Here is a 13,847-nt window from a genome sequence, read left to right as displayed (position 1 = left end):
CAAGTCTGTATAGAAATAGAGGCAGGTCCTGAGACTTTTATATAATTATAAGAATGGTGAAATACAGATTTTATACTTCAAATAAAATGCTTATGAGAGTGTTTTATGAAGATGGCATTTCATTTGTCCATCCTGAGGTAAATTGTTAGTTACTTCAGTTGTTGCACATAAGTTGTATTATAAGAATTAACTCTTTTTAAAGTGAAAATGCTAAGTCAGTGACGTCGAGAAAATCCACTTGTAGAGAAAATATATGTATAAACAGCTTGTTTGGGTTGAGAAAATATTTTACGTAGAGGATCGAACAACATTATGACCTTTGGTCATCATCAGGTTCTTTCTTTGTGAACTGTTTTTACTTATATAAAAATGCTCAGTTTCAGTGTTATTGAAGTATCAGAAGTCACAGAGAGAAAAACAAAAGTGAAAATGATTTCTCACATGTACTAGTTTCATAAGAGTGAAACATTGCTTCAACTGTTTACAGTTCTCTGTTAAAATTTTTATAAATATTGTTATAGTGATAAAAACAGTAGTTGGTCTTGCTTTTCAACACAGAATGAGGAATGGCTGAAACAACAGCTCAGTGAAACCCAAGCCAAACTCAATAAGCAAGAACAGATGTATGAAGTATTGAGAAATCGCACTGAAGAGAAGCTGGAAAGGTAACCATTCTTAAGTATTTATGCACCAAATTTCATATAATTGCATGACTTCTTGGTTACAGGATTTCTAGTAATGTATAAGTCCCATGAATTCAAATAAAAAAAAATACCATCAACATTACAATTACCATCACTGACTTAAAAAAAAAAAGTAATAATTCCCAGCATATTTTACAAAAACATTTGGTGATTTTAGCAGTTTTGTTTAGTTATTCCTTTATACTGAATGTTATAACAGGCAAAAATTATTCAGTGTGCTATGATAATGTAATGAAAAGTAAAAAAGCAACTTAAAAAAATATGAGAGTTAATATGGGCCAGGTGGTTAGGGTGGTTGACTTATTATCTGAGGGTCACAGATTTAAATCTCTATCCCACCAATCATGCTTGCCCTTTCAGTCATGGAGGCATTATAAGTGACAGTCAATCCCATTATTCATTGGCAAAAGAGTAGACCTTGGGTTGTGATGACTAGCTGCCTTCCCTGTCGCTGGTGAGGAGACTTCCCAGAGAAGATTTTCTTTCAGTGTACCTCCTCTGATCTGAACAACTACCTATGTGTTTGCCATGTGTGGATGGATACACATGAAAGGGAGAAGAGGATCCTGGAGGTTGAGGGGTCTAACCCTAACATACCACTTTGGCCTCGAATTTCTGTAAACATGTGGCCCTCCAGGATCAATAGACTGGTCTTCTTGGACAAGGGTCAATTGAGTACTAGTGCTGGAAACTCTCAACAGATGTAGAGATTGTATCTAATGCTGGTGTGTGGGTATAGTGTTCACAAAGCCCTGGCATACTGCCTTTACCTTGTTTGACATTGTAGTGTATCCCCTCGTTGGACTCCATGGTGGGTGGGGTCAGTGGGCATCAAAATATTCCTTTTTTATTATGTATCCCCCAAATAAAAACAAAATAGTAAAAGAATAGACCATAGATAAATAACCATGTCTTGAAGATTCTAAGCAGTAATTTTCAACACCTGTACCTCATTTTCTGATATTACATTTTTTATCAGACAAATTTTGGGGGCAAATGCCTCTTATTATTTAGAAAGGACTAAAGGGACTTGCTGGCTCTCGGAAGTCAGTCAGACAACTACTGTGTGAAAACATCCACTCTAAAACAGAGTGAATTCCCCATGCTGCTTTGAATTTGTTACAAGGAATTATTGTGAGAAGAATTTGAAGAACATCCTTAAGTCAGAGATCCTCATGGTTTCTCCACCCAAGGAGTTTCTGTAATGATGTGTGACTCCACTTGCAAAGATCGATTTGTGATGCCAACCAATGTTTTAATTTTAACATATACAACACCACATCCACCTGCCATCATCAAGACAGATTATCTAAATTGCGAAGTGTGGCCATATATTTCAAACCTCTCAGATGTTTCTAATGTCAATGGTTCAGTCACTCAGACATTATGTAGTGGTTCCTTGATGTGTGTTTGTTGAGGTGGCTAGGATCATGATGCTTATGAGTACAAAATCGACCCTCATTGTGTTAATTGTAATGGCTCTTACCCATCTTACTTTCATTCATGCCCTAGGTATGTGGAGGAAAAAGAGGTACAATATTTGAAAATGATTCATAATATTTCTTACCATGAGGCTCGAAAGTTGCTGTCCACCACTCCATCTCAGATATATGCTACTGTACTCTGTTCCACTACTACAGTGGGAATGCAGACAAATGTCTCTGGGTCTCTAACAGAGTTGTTTTCAAACCACTTGAAGAATCTTTTTCCCTCTGAGGTTAAGAGAGTTAACAAGTCAACATCAACACCTATCTCTATCCCCACCATTCTTTCCAGTGGCTTCCCAGATCCATTTCCTTTGGATCCAGCTTCTAGCATTTTCTCATGTTCATCTTCGTCTCTGAGATGCGAACAATTATTCATTCACACCTTCAGTCACTGGAATCATCTACTGACAGAGACCTGCCCATTTGGCCCAGGATCCATGGAGGTCAATAGACCTGTATACTAAAGAGAAAAGACGTGGTCAAAAACGAAAGGGCTCTCTGCCCAGTTCTCTTCAGTGTAAATAAAAATGGCTGCAATGATACAGTGGAACTGAGAGGTTTCCATTTTAATTTGGGTGACATTGAGATGACGATTGATTCTTATTATCCTGTGTGTCTTTCCTCACATAAAACATTCTTGAAACCTGCCAATATACTCACCTTTTGGCAGTTTTCTTTAAACAGCAATGACAGGTTTTGTAATGGAGGTGTTGCACTGTTAGGTAACCAGCACATGCTCTCTCTATCTTTGCCACTCGCAAAAACCCTTGGAGCCTGTAGCTACCTGTGTATCCTTAGATCATATCATCACTGTCTGTTCTCTCTATTTGTCTCCTGGAGAGATCTGTGATAAATGGATCTTTATGCTCTTATTGAACAGTTGCTGATTCTATTTTTTATTCTGGGGGACTTTAATGGACATGATCCCCTCTGGGGAGGTGCTTATATTGCTGAAAGGGGTCACTCCATGGAGCATATGTTCTTGAAACACAACCTTTCTCTCTTCGGTGCTGGTGTTTATACTTTTATTCATGCACCTAGTCAGTCTTTTACTGCTTTTGATCTCCCCTTAGCTTTTTCGTCTCTTCTTGGAGAGTCAACAGTGACCCACAGGGCAGGGATCATTTTGAGAGAAACTGGCCGTGGTCAATGCCACCTGACCCTTGTGCCCCAGTGGAAGCTGGACCAAGTCAACTGCTCCACTTTCACTGCTCTCTCAGAACTTGATCCTGCTATTGTTAGGTGACAGCAGTGACTTACTGTATTTTCCAGGCAATTGCTTACTATATTCCTAAATCCTTGACTTCTTTTCCACAGTAGCCTCATTTGTGATTGAATTCTGTCTACCACATGTCACAGAAGGCTCAAACACGAGATTGGGATATCTTTCATAGGTGTACCCTCATTGTGTACCCCCCCCCCCCTTCAATCATGCACTCCGATAGCCAGGAAGTTGCTGGTGCCCATTTATGATACTCTTGACAAAAGCTTTTTTCATGCCTCTAGCAGTTCTGCTTCATCTTCTACCTTCCTAACCATCAAGACTCGGGCAGAGCGATCTTGTCCTTCCTTTGAGTCAGATGGTTTGTAGAGTATTATTGCCCCTTTGCAGTGGTGGATCTCAAGCTTACTCATCATCAGTCTGAAAGTACATCAGTCAGACTTGATAATACTCACTATGAGATGCTTTGCCATCTTTCTCCTGTCTCTATTGCTGTTTTTCTGGTTGTCTTTAACTGGATCTGGCAGGAGAATGTTTTTTTTCTGATGCTTGCTGCCATGCTATTGTTCTCCCTTTCTCTAAGCCTGGCAAGGATTCCAAGGGACCTTCAAACTATCATCCAGTTCCATTGACGTGCTGTCTCTGTAAGATCTTAGATAAGATGGTTATTGCTTGTCTTGTTTGATTTCTTGAATGAAACTATCCCCTTTTGCCCAACCAGTGTGGGTTCCAACAACAGTGCTCCACTGTGCAATAAAATCTTTTTCTCCAATTTTTTTATCATGCGAATGCTTGTGATGCTTTAAGGTATGACATTCTGCAAGATCTCCATTCATGAGTTGTGCGAGTTTGACACATTCCCAGTCTTTCCCACAGGAACTTGGAGTCCCTCAGGGCTCTGTCTTGAGTTCACACTTTTCATCACAAAGGTTAATGCCATCAGTGGATAATTTCCCCTATAATTGCAAATGGTCTCTATGTCAACAACTTCCACATCTTGTGTCAGTTGTCGAGCATGAGGTTTATTGAGCAGCAGCTACAGACTGCCTTCAATTGTTTATTGAAATAGACCACAGCAAACGGGTATACCTTTTGTTGTTCTGAAACTGTTTGCATGCAGTTCTGCTGTCAATAGAGTATTCACCCTGATCCAAAGTGTCGTCTCAGAGAAGTTGTGCTTTCTGTGGTCCCCAAAGCAAATTTCTTGGAGCTTATATATGACCATAAGCTTACTTTTATTCCATACATCAAGCAACTATGCATCAAGTGTACAAGGACACTGAACATCTTCCATGTCCTCTATTTCACCTCTTGCAGAGCAGATCAGTATTCTGCGCTGAAGATCTATCCTGCCCTCCTTCCTTTGAAACTGGACTATGGGTCTCTCGTCAGTGGCTCTAACACGACCTCGGCTTTGTAAATGTTGGATCCTGTTCACCATCATAGGCTCTGGCTCTGCAAGGGGGTTTTAGGCACATCTTCAATCCAGAGTTTGTACACTGAGTCTCGTGAACTTTCTCTACACTGTCTTTACTGTATGCTTCTAAACTTTGATCCTTACCACTGCATCACACCTGGAGTTGTGCATTTCTTCAGTGGGCCATGTTTTTTCACAACAGATGGTCTGCCATTGTTCCTTTTGGCCTTTGTAACCAGGTGCAGTTGGGCAAATTGGGCCTGTCCTTGGATGACATTACTGTATTCACTGGTCAGCCCATCTCTAAGTGGCTTATTACCATTTCAAAATGTGACCTTTCTTTGAGTTATCTGAAGATGGTGGATACTTCTGAATGAAAGCACCATCTTCTATTTGCCGAACATGTTTTGAACCCTCCTTCCATTCCTGTTTATATGGATGGGACAAAATCAGATGACTCTGTAGGCTCTGCCATATTTTGGTTGCACACAGAATCCCCCCCTACAATTTGTGTTCACTGCTGAATTGTACACCATTTTTCTTACCTTGGATTATGTAGAAACTTATGCAGTACATGAACTGTACTGCTTATACTGACTTGCTTAGCTCTCTACTGGCCCTGGAATTGCTTCATGTTAGTTATCACCAATATTCAAAACTGGCTGGCCCATTTCTCTTTAACATCTTCTATCCAGTTCTTCTGGATACCAGGCTATGTTGGTATTTGCTGGAAAGAGCTCACTGACACTACAGCTTAGTCTGTCTGCTCTGGGGCTACCACTGCCATGCCTGTTACATACATGGACTACTGTCCTGTATTCAAGATTTGGCTTCGTGCCAGTGAACAATAGACTTTCAGTGAGCAACATAAGCTTTTCAGATCAAGCCTTCTGTTGCTTTTTGGCTGTCGTGCTTTTAAAAAAAGAAAGTTGTCCTAACTAGGTTATGCATTGGTCACATCTTTTATGTGGGTCTGATGCATCAATATGTGGTCTGTGTGTCACTCAAGTCAATAGCCTACATTATACTGTTGTGCCATTGTTACAACCATGACAGTATTATAGACATGTTTTCAATATATGTTCCCCCTGACATTTGACAGTGTCATTGGCAATGGCAACACTTGTCCACCTTACTAAAGATTTTAAATTTTAAAAAGCCATTGGCCTTTTCTTTTCAACTCTTAAAATTTTTACCAGCTGTTTAAAGTTTTGGTTTTTCATTCATTCATTTGTACACATTATAATGATCCTATGAGTTTTGGCACAGATAGCCTAGTAGCTTTCTGCCAATAAATGCCACCAACCAATCCCTCTAGTCTTTCACTGCTAAATTAGCAATTTAGCAACAGCTAGCACAGATAGTCTTTATGTAGCTTTGCATGAAATTCCAAACAAGAAATTATTGTATTGATTTGAAATGTTAAGAAGAAAAATTGCACAGGAATGGCATGAATTTAAGCAAATCCTCAATGGTGTATGCTACATTCAAAACGTTACTTAAAAAGTCATACCTTGAATGAACACGGTATTTTTATTCAAGGTTTTGTATTTATATGTAATATTTTGAATATTTGTATTTATCCTATTGGCAAGAAATAATCATCCCTGCAAACAACATAATTTGTGGGTGTAAAAAAAAGATTTGTTAAGTGTTTTACTGTTCTTACAGAATTGTCATCACATGTGCTTTTTTTTTTAACCCACATAAAAAGAACATCGTACTACCTCTTTTGCTTTCTTCTTGATTTTCCACAGTGCAAATATTGAAATAGAAAATACCAGGAAGTCATCAGAGGGAGAAACTGCAGCTCTGATAGCACAGTTGAAAAAAGCAGAGATGAGAATAAGTAGTTTGGAAAGAAATTTAGAACACAAGGTATTTTTAATTAAATCTATTTGGGTTTTAAATATAGAGCAATATAAATTACAAAGAGAAGTTTACTTGTGTGTGTATTTGTAGAAACTACTAGAATATTTCCATACAAACGCTTTAAAACAATGCATAGAATGCTTGATAAAATGTTTTAAGCATTTAAATTAGTTTGAGGTAAAAATTGATATTTTGTGCATTTATCTTAAATGTTTTTATTAAAATATAGAAATCTTAGGTTGGTGCAGAGTGCAAAAAAGAATTTACTCTTATTATTTTAGGACAAAATGTTTGTATTAATATGTCATAAAACTACTCCAACTGAAGAAAATATTTCACATATTAAAAAGGTAACAACAATCTAGGTAATTTTGAAAAATATCTTTGGAAACCCTTTAGAATATTTGTTCTTGTGTTTTTAATAAAGTCTATATGCATTTATGATATTAGTAACGATGATGTCTTTTTTGTTTATACAGACTAAAGAAAATACAGAACTTTCAAATATCTGTGATGAGCTTATTGCCAAAGTTGGGAAGATATGAAACTCTATTTTACTTCAAAGTAAAACTGTAAAGTCTAGATTGATTTTTAATAAGCTGCCATCATTCTGAATTTGCTGGAAATATTTCCACGTTTATCTCCGAAGAGAGATGTGCTGTCACTAATTTTAATATTCAAAAGTAATACCATGTGTCATAGATGAAATGATTAATGATTGATAATCATACAGATTTGCATATATTTTGGATATATTTATACAAGGAACATAAAATTAAATTGTTTGTTTTCTTAATTAAATTAAATATTCCTCTTATTTTAAAAACGTAAATAAAAGGGATTTTCAACAAAGCTTTTGTCCAACTTTGTTGGAAATTTTGGGAACATATTCCTTCTATAAAATTTTCAATTAAATGGATCATTTTGTTAGTTATTTCAGTTGTTGCACATAAGTTAATTTATAAGCATTAACTGTTTTAAATTAAAAGTTTAAGTGTTAGAATCGTGGTGGAAAACAAAATTGGAAATGGTTTCTCACGTGTAATTTTCAGTGTACTATTTAGAAATCATTGAGATTTGTGTCATGAAATGTTTCAGATTTACTTTCTAGTAGACCAAAAGAGCATCTTGTTTAAAATTTTGTTTTGGAAGAAAAAGGTTTGAGTGGATATTGTATTGTCATTTGTTTTATTTTTATCAGAGTAAATGTTTCATTAATTAAAGTAACTGTTTTGTTTTCATACATCAAAACCAATTTGTCTTCTATTAAACTTGCTATGTTTTATCATCTTAGGTTGCATGCAAATATCCACACTTAATTTAAATAAAATGTATATCAATAAATAAGAAGTAATGTGTTGGTTGTTTATCTTTCAGTATAATATGTCCAAGTTCTCAGTTTTCTGGGCAAAGAGAATTTCAAATTTTTAGTGGACTCTTTTAAAGAATTCTGTATATCATGCTCCATATATAAATTTGAACAAATATGTATTATAGCTACCCCCACAACTTCAATTTCAATTGCTTGATTCAGTATTGTTAAATGTTTTCACTGTGTCTGCTTAAATTCTGGAATGTCTCATCTCTGATTTCTTTTGGTTACATATTATTTTTCAGTGAGGTCTATCTTATCCCACTCTTTAACATGAATAAAACAAATTGGCGTGGTGCTACAAAATTAACATGTTTTGAGCTAAATTTATTTGTGCATGAGGAACTACAGTCATTCCAAATGGAGTATTCTTTGCTTTGAGATAACAGTACTAATGGTGTTTATTGTATGCTATTGGTTGATGTTTTTTTTCTTCTAAAAGATATGTAAAAAGGACCTCACCCTTCAATAAAATATTTGAGCGTCTTTACTCAGTCTAAACTTTCTAAAGCTTTTATTATATGCATGGAGAGATACAATTGAAGCTGGCAAAGTAAGTTTTCACCAAACACTTTCATAAAAACACACATTTGGATAAATAAATTTGTAGAAATGACCATGTTAAAAATATTGAGTGGACATAAGCAAAAACAAGAAGAAATCTGAAAGCTTACAATATGATGTTTAATACACTCTGGGACTCTTGGAGAAGTTCTAGGATCTTTGTTTAAAAATGTGAGTTTTTCAGACATTTTTTCTTCAGGTTTTTTATCTCACTATTTATAACATGTAATTAAGCAATGAGAAAACTACCATTTGCCCCGTGAGATATAAAATGTTCATGCATACTGATTTTAGCAACAGTTAGTGAAATATTCCATGCTACACAATATTAGTACTAGTAACGTTTAAAATATATACAACAAAGCACCAAGGTATATAGTAGTACTAATTAAAAATTGTTTCAACAATTAAGATGGATAAGTGTTATTACTTTGAAAAAGAGCAGCTGAATAGCCATGTGTGTTATCACTGGTAAACAACCAGAAATTATGCAATTGTTAACCACACTAGTATTTTTATAATTCATATTAGCTATTCAAACAGGTTCCTGTCAAGAAAAGTGAATTACACAGGACAGAATTTTAAACTTCATGAAAGTTTGTTTTCATAATTCAGTGGTGCAGATTTCTAAAGTAATATTAATTTGTTTCTATCTAGAACGCTGTTGGTTATTACTATCCACCTTTTCTTTTATTCACTTGTTTTTCAGAAATGCTATTTGCTCAGTTTGTTTTCCACAGAGCTCTTTCTGATGCCAGTTTGGTTTTCAGTGAAATTAATCAGTGCCCCAATTTACTAAGAATTGCACATTTCCCTTCTGCTATAAGTGTTGTAATTTATAGTAATACTTCATATAATATTTAAGTTTATCGTGGTTAAAACACAAGACTCCACAACAGTCAGTCCCACAGTTCGTTGGTAAAAAATGTCTTTAGTTAATGAATGGTGGATGCTGCTGGGTGGTTGCCTTCTCTGCAGTCAGCAGTTCAGTGATATTAGAGATAACAACAAATATTCTTACTAACTTTGTCATAAATTTTAAAGAAAAAAAATCATCATTTAGCACTGAAAAACAAAAATGGTAATTTCAAATTCCTAATTACTGCAAAAACAGTGGATATTTGCATTTAAGAATTATAAGGTACCAGTGTAATTCAAAAATGGACATTTACATCTGTTAGTGCTGCATTTAATAAAGTATGTTAAACCAGTGGTTAATTATTTGTTATAATTAACAAAGTAAAGGGTGGAACAAGCACAAAATCAAGAACTGAGTATCTGCTGTAAAATGTTTAATATATAATTAAATGCTGACTATGGAACATGTACTTTTCTTCTCTTCAGATATGCAGACCTTGTCGACATTGGATATTGCAGCTGCAATTGGTTCATACATTAAAACATTCTTCTTTGCTTTCATTCGTAGTGTTTTTAGAATTTGAAAGGGAGCTAATGAACTTGCAACCATCGCTTCGAAACAAAGAAGCATCATATGGTACTTCTTTACTAATGAAAAGCTTGTAATCCGAGGGTTACTGGTTCAAATGCTGTCACACCAAACATGCTTGCCCTTTCAGCTGTGGGGTTGTTATAATGGTACAGTCAATCCCTCTATTTGTTGGTAAGACTTGACAGTGATGACTAACTACATTTCCTCTAGTCTAACACTGTTAAATTAGGGATGGCTAGCACAGATAGCCTGTGTAGATTTGCACAATTCAAAAATAGGAATAACCACAATTTGCAAAATGTATCAATCTCATCTCTATTACATCAGCCAAAGACCTGCATTATATTGTTTTATATTTTCTTTAAATTCTCAAATTAAGTAACTGATACCCTAATAGTAATTTAAAACCCAACAAATAACCAAGTTTAGATGTATATTGTTACTAGTTTAAAGCTACTTAGGATAAACGAATATAGTTTCATGTTACAATTTTAAGTTATTCTACAAAGCAAAAAAGGGGTAATATACATGTATTGTTATTGTTTTAAATTATGCACAAAGCTACACAAAGGGCCACCTGTGTTCTGCCTACCAAGGGTATCAAAACCTGGTTTTTTAGCATTGTAAGTCTGCTGACATGCTGCTGTCGGACATTTATATATTTATTTCAATATTTGTTGTTAGTTGAACCACTTTGCACATAGATATATCTTTCCGAATCTATGCATTGTGCTTAAGGTTACATATTATGTTGTAATATCTGTAAAACAAACTTCATAATCTTACTAAAAATCAAATACCAATATACCTAATTAGGGTCGAATCTTCCACATCTTAGCTTCATTATTTCAAAAAATAACAAACCTCTAATTGGGCTGAAAAATGTAACATCACAACAAACAATATTATCAATTTAAATCTGGCATCTTATGTTCAGTATATTTAACACTGAGGTCTGTTACCACAATGGATTAAATTGTTTATCCAGTTTCAGTTAAACCTAATAGATTGGTGATTTACAATAAGTTGATACATGATCTGATGTTAATATCAATTTATTTTCAAGGTATGTTTTAATCTTTTTGCTATAGATGCCATACTAGTTTCAGTACAGAACATACAAGAGAAGAACTTCTTTATTCAACTTAAATACCTCTATTGCAGAATATGTTACATAAATTTTACCCTGCTGTTCATATGATGCGCTGTTGTACACATTTCACGGGGCAACAAGATTTGTAAGGATTCAAAGGTTGCCGAAAACACTGAAATAGAAACACCAGTACTAGAGAGACTGCATTAAAATTCTTTCTCATACTCTCACTCTTTAGGTTGCAGATTGTTGTTGTATAACATATCCTATAGTATAGTATATATGGTTGATACGTAGGTATAATGTAAAATTGATAAGTGATTAGAACTCAGATACTGGACACAATATATTCTTAAATAAAGAAAAAAAATAATCAACAAGGCCTGACACTTTCCAGAATATTTAAATACTGTTTTAATATTCTATATATTTTACATAAAGCCTTCTGGTTTTCTAGTCGAAGATTCTATACTCCAACAAAGAATGCATAATTTGAAAATTATGCTGTTGTTTTAAACCTATTACATACTTTTTACATTAAAGCTTGTAAACACAATAGTGGTATCGACAAGTAATTAATACACATTATTCACAGGCGTAAAAATTTCATTGTCATGAATATTAAACACCTGTATTCTTGAAGTTAATTTATCTTTCTTCAAACTATATGAAACTTTAAACTATATCAGTGTAAGTATTGACATACCTAATACATGCACATTTTCTACTTTAAAACTGTGGTTTATGACATCATTCAGAGAACACTGTATAATAATTACAACTACAACTTAATGAATATCATTGTTGGATAATATACTTTTTTTTTCAGAAAAACACAAAAAACAACACATACACATAACAAAACCCTCCTGATATCATTCTAAATGCTACTGAATAAACCATTAAAATACGGCACAAAGTCACTGTTAGTTACACCTACACCATTAGGTTTAAAATTAACAACCACTGACAACTGTGCTGGAGGTGTATTCATACAAGCAGTGATAAAGTTGCCATTAAAGATAGTACTAATCAACAAATACTTGGTTGGTACCAATACCTGACTATTAACATGGATACAGCAGTGTACTCTTTCTGTACAAGCCCTTATTTCCTGTCATTTTTATTGTAGTCATGACCTTCTACATTAAGTGATAAAGCCATTTCCATTATACTAGATCCAGTTTACCGACAGAATGATAACAACAAATACATATATATCAATATGTACGTATGTTATTTTGTGGTGTGTTTCAGGAATGGATACAACAGTATAAAGTGACCATAAGAAAAGAACTGCACACCTAGACAACCTTATGCCACTAAAGCTACAGTAATTGCAACAGTTACATCTGACCATACACAATAATTACTTAATAAATAAGTGAACATTAGGTATGTAAATCTACTGAGCCCATGATAAGAAGACATGAACAATACTGATATCTTAAGTATATTTGAAACAGATAATTTACCCATTTGAACTACTTTGACATAAATTACATTCCCATCCCACCCCCAAAAGGAAACTATAATTTTGTTGAATAAATAACGTTAATGATAAGTTTTCTACTCTACCATACCTCAAGGTGCAAGACAATTTTTAACACACTTTCCTCCAACTTACACCTGTTTAACACAGGGCCATTCTCTTAACCTGCATATCAAGTGACAGGGGGGACACTGACATGTATTTTGGTTTTGGATGAATCTTTAAAGCTGACATTCATAAAATAATATACTGAGGTTCAAGCTCATAATATCCTTACTTCCTACCCCACTTTTTATTTTGGATTAACTCATCATGTCTGGAGTGTTACTGCAATTAAAATAATTACAAACATAAATGATTGAATGTTCCATGTATAATCATATTTATTAATATATACTTAGCAAAATACACACCTGGGTGTTACAGTACTTTTCTGTTATCTCTAATATGTCATTTCCATGGTTTATGGTCATTTTCGATAAAGTAAATACGTAACTACTTAAAAGTACACACACATACATTAAAACCCAATAATACAACTGTATTAATGACAGGATTCTCAGCAATTTGTGCACTCACCAGTAACAAGACCTTTAATTTATGGTGCAAAACAGGTTAGTAAATATTTTTTCTGAATTATGGCAGTAAAATTAATCAATATTTATGTGCTGACATTGGCAAAAATATTACTTCACTCAGAAGTCACCAGTATGAAAATAAATTCATATAGAAACAATGTCATTATATAAAAGCAGTAATGTACATTTGGTGCATTTAAAAACAATGTAGCCATATTCTTAAATAATTCCTTTGGATGCAAAAATGTATTTGCTATGCACATCCACTGTTACAAGTTCAATTTCCTCGTAGAAGTTTGCCTTGAGTAACTGAATAATAAATTATCTTCTAACAATTAATAAAAACTAAAAAAGCTGGTTAAAAGTTATTCAGTAAAAATTTGGTCATGGCATACACCCCTAAAGAGTAGTTTGTGAATTTTAAAGCTTTTCAAGAAAAAAACATCAATTTCAAAACATTTTTATTATGTAATTAGAAATGCTAATTCAGTGATAATACTTAATATAGTTCTTTCCGCACCACAAAATAATAAGAAAAATACACTTTCATTTTAAATCACATCATTAAAATGTAATGTGCACAAAATTTAATAAAA

General features: G+C 34.2%; 1 protein-coding gene across 3 annotated transcripts in view; it reads left to right on the top strand.

Moving 5' to 3' along the window:
• Nucleotides 1-8,575, top strand: part of LOC143253006 (uncharacterized) — a 69,097-nt gene extending 60,522 nt beyond the window's left edge. For all 3 annotated transcript variants that reach the window (XM_076506041.1, XM_076506050.1, XM_076506057.1), the window contains 3 exons: nucleotides 559-665; nucleotides 6,588-6,708; nucleotides 7,182-8,575. In XM_076506041.1, the coding sequence (XP_076362156.1) occupies nucleotides 559-665; nucleotides 6,588-6,708; nucleotides 7,182-7,247 (294 nt within the window). In that variant the 3' untranslated portion in view covers nucleotides 7,248-8,575. The remainder of the gene's footprint in view (nucleotides 1-558; nucleotides 666-6,587; nucleotides 6,709-7,181) is intronic.
• The last annotated feature ends 5,272 nt before the right edge of the window (nucleotides 8,576-13,847 follow it).

The sequence above is a fragment of the Tachypleus tridentatus genome, chromosome 1 (assembly GCF_004210375.1).
Source record: "Tachypleus tridentatus isolate NWPU-2018 chromosome 1, ASM421037v1, whole genome shotgun sequence".
Taxonomy (NCBI): domain Eukaryota; kingdom Metazoa; phylum Arthropoda; class Merostomata; order Xiphosura; family Limulidae; genus Tachypleus; species Tachypleus tridentatus.
This window is presented reverse-complemented; position numbering and strand designations above follow the sequence as displayed.